At 35.7% G+C, this 11,258-nt stretch overlaps 1 protein-coding gene across 1 annotated transcript; it reads right to left on the bottom strand.

Annotated features, from left to right (window-relative positions):
• Positions 1 to 394: 394 nt before the first annotated feature.
• LOC120347622 (uncharacterized) lies at positions 395 to 6,841 on the bottom strand. The gene is made up of 7 exons (XM_039417669.2): positions 6,569 to 6,841; positions 6,005 to 6,232; positions 5,741 to 5,878; positions 2,611 to 2,787; positions 1,718 to 1,827; positions 1,073 to 1,217; positions 395 to 654 (listed from the first exon to the last, which is right to left on the bottom strand). The coding sequence occupies exons 1-7, from the start codon at positions 6,797 to 6,799 to the stop codon at positions 463 to 465; spliced, it is 1,221 nt and encodes a 406-aa protein (XP_039273603.2). The 5' UTR covers positions 6,800 to 6,841; the 3' UTR covers positions 395 to 462.
• Between the last annotated feature and the right edge of the window lie 4,417 nt (positions 6,842 to 11,258).

The following is an 11,258-nucleotide window of genomic DNA, read 5'->3' as shown; positions in this document are numbered from 1 at the left end:
ATGACAATTTTTTCCTGAGTGGTTTAGCGAAAAAATGCATTACATCGTCAAAATGAAATAAACATGAATGGTGCATTCAAAGTCAAACGCAGCTGCGGTCCAAATTTAATAATCAATAGGTCCGCGAGTTGAGTAGCCCTGTACTGGATAGAAGATAAAATGCAGTCAGGTTTCCTCCCATTTGTGGTGTCACAATTACTGTACTAGAAATAACACAGAAAATCCATTCCAATTTTGAACCAACGTGTCGGTTCGCTACAGTTAACAATAACAATTATGCCGCATCAAACTGGAACAAATGAAATGGGCGAAATAATATATATTCCTCGTGAATAGCGTCCGTGAAATATTATGGTTGGCCTGTTGTAACCTTCTTAGGCCTGATTAGTGGATATTTTCAATTTGCAATTTATTCTATTAAATTCGACGTTAGCAATTCAATTGAACAATTTGATAAACAGATCAACGAGTTTGAGATTTCGATGCAAAACTAGATTTTTTGTAGTAGGCTTGATATGGATTCGTTCTATGATTGCTCGGATCAGAAATTCTATATTCGGACAATTCCTTCTCATCTTCAAACGGTTCGAGTGTGAAGCATTCCTTTACTACGTCTTTTACAGAGGACCGTGTCCGTCTGGATATGCCATGAATCTGGTAAAATAAATTCTCTTTAAAATGCGATAAAGCGATGCCGTTCTTAATAATGGCGAGGTCTGGGATATTCAAAATTGGATCCTAACCCCAAAATATTTGAACGAAAAGGGTTATCGAAAGTAGCCTACTTTGATTAATGATTTCTAGCATTAGCTTACTGAAAAAGAAACTCACGGAAAAGATATCTTCGCCAATTCAATGCGGGGATAGTTGAGTGCGAGGGGATTGCTGGACTCTTCGCCACCGTAGGGTGGTTTATGTAACCGCTGGTCGGTTACGGCTTTTTCCACCATCCAGTCCATGCTCCCGAAAACAACGGTCGAGAGGCCGTAGTTCGCCATATAATTAGGCCGCCTTCTCGGCTTTCCTCTCTCACGGGATGAATATGTAAATCCTATCCTATATTACGTATTACCTCGGAAGCTGTCCGTAAGGCAACTTTGCAGTCTTTTGTCAAAGCATTCGGCAAGCAACTATTACAGCCAGGACATATACCAGGTCGGCAGATATCCCTTTTTGATGCATCACAAAAACACTTTAGTGTGACCTCTTGAGGATTGCTGTCGAATTGAAAAACTTTACTTTATGTACCAAGTGGAACAAGTTTGCGCAGTTATTTAGAGGAACTTATTGCTTACGCAAGAACGCAAGTTTAATACCATGAGTACGGTACTTCTAGTGGGCGTGGCGTGAATATTTTGTGTCATTCCTGACCCCACCTGAATACGTCATCCATAAATTACGTCATTACATTGAACTAAAATTTTAAAACAATAGGTCCAGTAGTCGGAGGAAAACACTTTTTGTTGCAACGAGAGAAAGAATACCACCACCAACAACAATACTAAAATGATCCACGGGTCCACTCCGTGTGCAATTACTGAGATTGACGCATCGGGCTACTGGCTCATGAAACGCAACTGCCATTCTATTTTACCATATATATATATATATTCCATAAAATAATATTTCAAATCTAACAATATCGAAACCTCTAAGTTGCGATAAAGGAAAAGAATATAGAAAATGAAATTTTTCTGGGTCAGTAACAAGTACATACCAGTATTTCACTGCCAAGTCAGCGTTGCTTCTTTGTGGTCGGGGTTGTAAACCCACCGGCACCGGAGTAGACTTCGTTCTTACCATCAATTCATTGATACGGTTTGCTCTCTGTTACATAATGGTGAATAAGACGAAAGTATAATCTGTAATTAACTGCGATTTGTTCATTTGAACGCAGAAGCTAGCATGCGAGGTGTTTTGTTTCTTCCTACATTACGTTCAATCCGGCGTCAGAACCCTTGGGCATACCTAACATGCTCTAACTAAAACACAATGTCCATTCGAGCCTATTAGAGACACAATATTTTGGATTTATATTATCGAATTATGGCCTAATCGAGGTGATAACATTAAACTTGTTATTCATGTGTGTATAATAATAAACTAATCGATATACTTGAAAACATTGTTGTTAATCGTATAGATTTCCATTTCAGTACGAGACAAATTGGATATGTAAATGAGAAATAGTGACGCAACTGGTTAATTCATTCCGGAAAATTCGCCGCAGGAAATTCCCCCAATAGAAAAATTGGCCGCATGAAAAATCGCCGCAAGAGCATTTTGCTGTAAAACAAGTATTTGTGATAAAAACAGTTAGATTCATACGGTTAAGGTATGCTCTTGAATGACGAATCTTTTTTAAATAAAAAGGTACTTCAAAAACGTAACTGTTTTTATCACAAATACCTGTTTTACAGCAAAATGCTCATGCGGCGAAATTTCCTGCAGAGGTTTCCGACGACAAATTTTCCTAGAACCGGTTAATTCGTTATTTGAAAAAAAAAAATGACCCAGCAGTCTCGGAATGCATTATCGTACACAAGTCAACAGAATTCATATGAATTCTAACTTTATTTTATGTTTTAAAAGTCGAGGTTAATTGCTCACTTTTGATGTTGGAATCTGGCCTGTACTCGGGAACTTTCGAATTTTAGAACGTTTGGTGATGTTCTCAGGCACATTACAGTTTCTAAGATCTTCACGGCTTTGTGTATTTGCAGCAATTTTATTTCGGCTGGCTAAAATGTTTTTTCTGACTTGTGCACGCGTTGCTTCTTTCTCCGCCTGTCAAGTGTTGAATACAAATTATCTACAAGTATGTTGAATAATATAAATGGTTGTAGCAATTCTAGACTATCCAGCAACCTTATATTGTTAACCATTGGTGTAACCGCCACACTGATATGCCTAAACTCGATAGACGTAGATGCTTACCTCCGCTTCACAAGATTTATAGCTATTTCATATACAATGTATTATACATACATATAAACGTTATATGATTTTCTAAATAGCCTTTGTTAGAAGGTTTTTCTAAAGTTTACTACCTTTTTTCTATCTAAATATTATTTACATGGTTTTTCCAAATTGCTTTGGCTGTAAGTTCCTCTCGATTTGTCTCTTTTACTAATTTTATTATATATGTTAGCAAAGTTGCGCTCGCTCCTAAGTTCCCAAAAATGTTCACCATCATGACTATTGCATATACAATGTTTGTAGCGAATGCAATTATTTTTCACACTAAACAAACCAGTAACAACGCTACAGGTGTCGCTGATTAAAAACCAGGTCCCTGGCGAATCCTGTCGCACAATTAACGCTACTAGTTTATTTATTTTCTGTACCAATCTTTGTGCATTTGTTTTTTGTGACGGCCAATAAACGATTGACTGACTGACGGAATTGTGCATAGCATATAATATACTTTTTATGAAAAGTAAATTATAATGTTTTCTTACAAAGTACCAGATTTGGCCAGGACATATAAAACCACTTGAAGACGTCATACCCACACTCTGAACTAGATTACCTCATGCGTATGTGTTAGTTTCAGTCCTTTCCAGTGGTGATTCCAGTGCCGGATTTATCATTAGGAATAAGTCTTTTTGAAAATATTTCTTTGTATACAACAGGCCTGCACAACATACGGCCCGCTAGATACTTCTGTGCGGCCCGCGGGTGATTTGGAAACACGCCACTTCTCGGGTCTAACAATCAAAGCCGGCATTGTCATGCAAGCGCGCATCTACCCGGATCATATTCGAAATCGTGAGATTTATGTTTTGCACTAGTTTCAATAAATATCGAACTTTGTGTGAAACTGGTGCGCCCATCGCAACCCCTGAAATTTGTCTCTCGACCCCTCGCCCCCCCCCCCAGTTTGGAAAACCCTGATTTAGATATCTCAGTATTCAGACTGAATCACGCTTAAAACAATAACGGTATACAATCTCACACCCATTAGTGCATATTAGCAACCTATTAATAACCCCCATTACCGTTTGCTAGCAGTTTATGAAACTGAAGTATCTTTTTTTATTCAAATTTAGAATTTAAAAAACAATTCCTTCATTTATGAATGGTGCAGAATTTCTCGCACAAAAGCTATTTACTGTGAAATTTCAAATAAATTGGGGCAGATTTTGTAGAAAAATGTAATTTAACAGTCAAAAAAATACAACAGAGGAATATCTATTGCTACTAAATGGAATGTTTGTCCAGCCTACAATGGAAATATTCAATAATGGTAGATATGACTAAATAAATTGTCATACAAATATTTGGGACGATTTTACAAAACTGAACCTGAGAAAATTATTTTTTTGCAATCAGTTTATACTGCAACACGCAATACCTAATTCTAATAAAGAAGAAATATTGAAAATGAAGGGTGGGTTTATAAGGTAGATGAACCCCTAAATCAGCGTTTCCCAACCTTTTTTGGTCGCGGACTATTTTCTCACCGGCGAAAATCTTTGCGGACTCAAGGTACGTACGTCTGTCAAGGTCTGCAAACAAACAAACGCGTAAAACGCTCCGCGGACTCGGGTTGGGAAACACTGCCCTAAATACATATTTGCCATCTCATATGCAAAAATACTGTACCTTGTTTTTACTTAGGTAAATAAGATTCTTCATATTTTTAAGCTCCCCAGTAATGAAAGTGTTTCATTAAATTTAACTGTTTCACAATATTATTTTGATTTGTTGTTCATCTTGTGAAATATTTATGTGGCAAAGTTTGGGCCCGCCGGGCATTCAGATTTATGCTTGCGGCCCTCGTGGTAATTTGAGTTGTGCAGGCCTGGTATACAAGGTTAAAAATTACATACAGTGACATTATTATGCCTAATAATGCCTTATTAGGTTTATTAGCGTACGTATATTGCCTTCAACTGAACTTTCGTATTTTACACAATATAAAAATTCGTTTATGTCGACATCATATAATTTGACTTAATACTCTAAGCATATTATGACTTCATAATGGGCCTATGACCTTGGTGACGTCATTGTTGAAGGGGGCGTTAGAAATAAAATAGCCCATGTGCCTCTTATCGTCTAAATCCGTCACTGGGTGATTCATATAAAATTTCTATAAATGATGATAGTGATGAATTTTGCTATAAAAACACGTATATATGCAGTAAAAGTAGAGTATTATTCCATTCAAACACTTTTGTAAATGCTCCTGTTAAATCAGTTATTAGGATAATGCAGGAGTAGTCAACCCGCGGCTCACAAGCGGCATGCGGCTCTTGCGCCGGTTTTATGCGGCTCTTTTCGTCTTGGTTGTTTTAAGCTGGTCGATGCTTATGAGGAAGACCAACTTAAATGCGCTTTAAGGGAGGGGAACATTAGGTTATGAAAAAGCATGCCAATGGACAAAAACCTCAATCTGAAACGAGTTGCGCTTAGGATATTGTCAATGTTTGGGTCAACATACGTCTGCAAATCTGTGTTTTCTACCCTAAAACACCTGAAATCAAAGCATTAATTCGTTCGGACTGACACATTCGATTGGCCACAATGACATACAAGCCAAATCTAATGAGCATTGTTCAATCCAAGGAGTCCCACTAAGTAGCAATCTAAACAATAAATATCTGATGTTCATGTGTGTTGTTGTTTATAAAGTGCGACTATTGGTCTCTGACTGGTTGGCCACCCCTGGGATAGTGCTTTGTGGCGCCCCTAACATGAAGGTATTGCTACAACAATTTCATAGTTAACTCACGTAAGCAATTGAACGGCATTTATCTTCTTCTTGGTGCTTTGCTTTAATGGATGCAGACGTAACGTATGGCAATAAATCAAGAATTCGCACACGATCCATTATTGCCTTTGAAAGAATACTTCTTGTGTTGCCCAGAACCTGAAATTTCGTATGGGCAGCTGGGTATATTAATAGTGATTGTAATAACAAATTATTAACAGCAAATAGTAAGTCATACTGATATTCAAGCCTCGCGATACCCAGCGTTATGAAGAGAACTCCTACCTGAAGCTGTTCCTTCACGACTTTGTATTGATTTTGCAATTGATGTAGGACACTTTTTGTACCCGGTTTTCCAAATTTTACAGTCACAACTCCTCTGGTATACAATTCCGCTTCAGCTTCTTTATCCCGATTTTTAATGAACCTCGGACGTTTCACAGTTGCTTCGGGAGTTTTTGTACGGATTTCAGCGTTCAGATCATCCAGGCTTCTGGCCAGACCCTTTTTAAACTATGATGGAAATGTATAAAAAAAATCACAATTTTTTTTTTTCTAAAATCTGGCGTGGTGTATCAAAATTAATCAGTTTCATTGATTTAAACACTATTATCTGGGAATTATAATAAATCTCATCACTCACCACGGCGCATTTGTTCAATTGCACCCAGGTTGTAATATGAAAATATATATCACAATTATCAAGTTGTCCATCTCGAAAAATATTATATCCATCAATATTTACGATTTGTTCCGTCAAATTTACAAGCTAATGATTTTACAGTAAGCGTTGCACTAAAAAATGGTAAATCATGGAGTTTTAAAGGCAGCGCATTTTCTTACATTTACCTTCAGTAGAGCCTTGATCTCTTCATTTATGCAATCCAGCTTTTGTCGAAGTTCGATTACAACAACTCGGACTTGTCGAATGTACGTGTGAACCCGAGATAAGCTATATCCAGCTGATGGGTCCGTATACTTGTAAGACTCGCCTAAATTGACTCCTATCCAAGGAGTAATTTCTTTGGAAAACCCTAACATCTCAGCTGTAGAAGGAGGAATAAAAAGAGATTTAGCCATACCGCATGGATTAAGCTGAAGTGTGATATTACTTAAAAAATTACTTTAAAAAATTTTCGATTTATAGATACTTATTTATTGTTACGTCACAAGTAGGCTAGTTGTTGAGCTCCAGATCAGGGTTGCCAGATTGGCTTTTTTAACGCCAAATCTGCCATTTTTGGCTTTTTTCAAACACGTTTGGCGTCAGAATTTCCGTTTGGCTTTTTGGCGTTTTTTTGGCTTTTTTCAAGTCCAGTCTAGTGTCTATCATTAAAATCATATGAAATACAATATTTAATGTGTAACATTAGCCTATTACCGGTACTGGTACGGTACTTAACATTAGGCTTTCCCCGAGCGTCGATTTCCCAGTTTATTGCCTTAACGCTTAACCATACCTACCCAATAAGAGTTACTTGCAGTTTCTGATGCCGCTCAGACAGATGTTCAAGCAGGGTTGTAAACATTGCCTCGTTTTTATAGTTTTGCGTGTTGTTTGTCAGTTTTAAATTCCGTTCCTTGATTGTGTTGTGTTGAATGTCGATTCTGGTTCTTTCGTTCAATTAATCCTTTTTACTTATAAACCCTTCATCCCGCTGAAGTGGAAATCGCCATGATAGCAACCGAAAAAACACCTTTCAATGGGAAAAGACAATTGTGTGGCGCACTGAATGAACTGATGGCTCTACATCATCATCAGTATTGTTCCAAGAGCTTAAAATCTGACAAATTATGGGGTTTTTGTACTTAGTAAAATTTTTGGCTTTTTCTGGCTTTTTTTATATCCTGATTTGGCTTTTTTTCATCGCTGGGATCTGGCAACCCTGCTCCAGATATTGCGCTCTCCTGTCACGTTAATGTTCACCACTGTGAAGCTAGCAGCATTTTCAGCCAGAATATTTTTACATATTGAATATAGTTTCCACGCGCATATAAGTTCACTTATAGTTACATATAAAGATTGAAAAGGTTGATAAAGTAAAATTTGACCACGGAAATACATGGAAAAATCTCTAAACTGAATGAATACAACGAATTTGACTGCAAAATAGTGTTTTAAAAAAGACTAAGTGATTTAAAAATTATTTTTCAGGTATACAAGATTATTATCATTTTTGGAACGTCGATTTCTCAAAAACGGCCAATAAGGACAGCCCCATGATACATTCGGAGAAAACCAGATACCTTATAGATTCGACTTCACTATACCAGAACAGTAGCAGCACGTTTTTACTTGGCCATATATAATACCAAACATAGCGTATATTATTCAATTTTATAAACAATGTGGACATCATAAAATGGATTTGTATTTCAACTAAATCAGCTACGGTAAGAAATCTAAAGCAACAATGACGTCAGACGAACATTACAATCCGGAGAAGAGAGAGTTGATTTAGTTATTTTAAATTAAAGATACAGTTGTGAGCAAAGTCAAATGAATTTCAACAAAACCTTGGAATTATGTGAATTATTTGATTGAATTTTGATGATCTGTCGCAAAATTGACGTAACTCGTATTTAGCGATTTTGGTGATTTTCAAAGCCCAGCAGCATGTTGTATCGGTCAAGAGGCGGTTGATTTTATTATTTTAAATTAAAGATATAGTCATATAGATTGTAAGCAAAGTCGAATGAACTTCAACAAAAACTTATAAACTTTCAAATTTTTCGATTGAGTTAATCTGACGCAAAATTGACGTAACTCGTATTTAGCGATTTTGGTGATTTTCAAAGCCCAGCAGCAAGTTGTCCCGGTCAAGAGGCGGTTGATTTTATTATTTTAAATTAAAGATATAGTCATATAGATTGTAAGCAGAGTCGAATGAATTTCAACAAAAACTTATAAACTTTTGAATTTTTTGATTGAGTTTTGATAATCTGACGCAAAATTGACGAAACTCGTATTTAGCGATTTTGGTGATTTTCAAAGCCCAGCAGCATGTTGTATCGGTCAAGAGGCGGTTGATTTTATTATTTTAAATTAAAGATATAGTCATATAGATTGTAAGCAAAGTCGAATGAACTTCAACAAAAACTTATAAACTTTTGAATTTTTCGATTGAGTTAATCTGACGCAAAATTGACGTAACTCATATTTAGCGATTTTGGTGATTTTCAAAGCCCAGCAGCAAGTTGTCCCGGTCAAGAGGCGGTTGATTTTATTATTTTAAATCAAAGATATAGTCATATAGATTGTAAGCAGAGTCGAATGAATTTCAACAAAAACTTATAAACTTTTGAATTTTTTGATTGATTTTTGATAATCTGACGCAAAATTGACGAAACTCGTATTTAGCGATTTTGGTGATTTTCAAAGCCCAGCAGCAAGTTGTCCCGGTCAAGAGGGGGTTGATTTTATTATTTTAACTTAGAGATATAGTCATACAGATTGTAAGCAAAGTTTAATGAATTTCAACAGAAACTTGGAATTATGTGAATTTTCCGATTGACTTTTGATAATCTGACGCAAAATTGACGTAGCTCATATATGGCAATTTTGGTGATTTTCAAAACCCAGCAGCATGTGTTTCCGGTCAAGAGGGGGTTGATTTTATTATTTTAAATTAAAGATATATTTATAAAGATTATAAGCAAAGTTTAATGAATTTCAACAAAGACTTATAAATTTTTGAATTTTGATAATCTGCAGTAAAATTGACGTAACTCATATATGCCAATTTTGGTGATTTCCAAAGCCCAAGAGCATGTGTTTCCGGTCAAGAAGGGGTTGATTTTATTATTTTAAATTAAAGATATAGTCATACAGATTGTAAGCAAAGTTTAATGAATTTCAACAAAAACTTGGAATTATGTGAATTTTCCGATTGACCTTTGATAATCTGACGCAAAATTGACGAAACTCATATAAAGCGATTTTGGTGATTTTCGAAGCCCAGCAGCATGTGTTTCCGGTCAAGAGGGGGTTGATTTTATTATTTTAAATTAAAGATATAGTCATACAAATTGTAAGCAAAGTTTAATGAATTTCAACAAAAACTTGGAATTATGTGAATTTTCCGATTGACTTTTGATAATCTGACGCAAAATTGACGTAACTCATATATGGCGATTTTGATGATTTTCGAAGCCCAGCTGCATGTGTTTCCGGTCAAGAGGGGGTTGATTTTATTATTTTAAATTAAAGATAAAGTCACACAAATTGTAAGCAAAGTTTAATGAATTTCAACAAAAACTTGGAATTATGTGAATTTTCCGATTGACCTTTGATAATCTGACGCAAAATTGACGAAACTCATATAAAGCGATTTTGGTGATTTTCGAAGCCCAGCAGCATGTGTTTCCGGTCAGGAGGGGGTTGATTTTATTATTTTAAATTAAAGATATAGTCATACAAATTGTGAGCAAAGTTTGATGAATTTCAACAAAAACTTGGAATTGTGTGAATTTTCCGATTGAATTTTGATAATCTGACGCAAAATTGACATGACTCATATATGGCGATTTTGGTGATTTTCGAAGCCCAGCAGCATGTGTTTCCGGTCAAGAGGGGGTTGATTTTATTATTTTAAATTAAAGATAAAGTCATACAAATTGTAAGCAAAGTTTAATGAATTTCAACAAAAACTTGGAATTATGTGAATTTTCCGATTGACTTTTGATAATCTGACGCAAAATTGACGTAACTCATATATGGCGATTTTGGTGATTTTCGAAGCCCAGCAGCATGTGTTTCCGGTCAAGAGGGGGTTGATTTTACTATTTTAAATTAAAGATAAAGTCATACAAATTGTAAGCAAAGTTTAATGAATTTCAACAAAAACTTGGAATTATGTGAATTTTCCGATTGACCTTTGATAATCTGACGCAAAATTGACGAAACTCATATAAAGCGATTTTGGTGATTTTCGAAGCCCAGCAGCATGTGTTTCCGGTCAAGAGGGGGTTGATTTTATTATTTTAAATTAAAGATATAGTCATACAAATTGTAAGCAAAGTTTAATGAATTTCAACAAAAACTTGGAATTATGTGAATTTTCCGATTGACTTTTGATAATCTGACGCAAAATTGACGTAACTCATATATGGCGATTTTGGTGATTTTCGAAGCCCAGCAGCATGTGTTTCCGGTCAAGAGGGGGTTGATTTTATTGTTTTAAATTAAAGATAAAGTCATACAAATTGTAAGCAAAGTTTAATGAATTTCAACAAAAACTTGGAATTATGTGAATTTTCCGATTGACTTTTGATAATCTGACGCAAAATTGACGTAACTCATATATGGCGATTTTGATGATTTTCGAAGCCCAGCTGCATGTGTTTCCGGTCAAGAGGGGGTTGATTTTATTATTTTAAATTAAAGATAAAGTCATACAAATTGTAAGCAAAGTTTAATGAATTTCAACAAAAACTTGGAATTATGTGAATTTTCCGATTGACCTTTGATAATCTGACGCAAAATTGACGAAACTCATATAAAGCGATTTTGGTGATTTTCGAAGCCCAGCAGCATGTG

The sequence above is a fragment of the Styela clava genome, chromosome 11 (assembly GCF_964204865.1).
Source record: "Styela clava chromosome 11, kaStyClav1.hap1.2, whole genome shotgun sequence".
Lineage (NCBI taxonomy): Eukaryota > Metazoa > Chordata > Ascidiacea > Stolidobranchia > Styelidae > Styela > Styela clava.
Note: the sequence above shows the minus strand (reverse complement) of the source record. Positions and strands in the feature narration are given on the sequence as shown.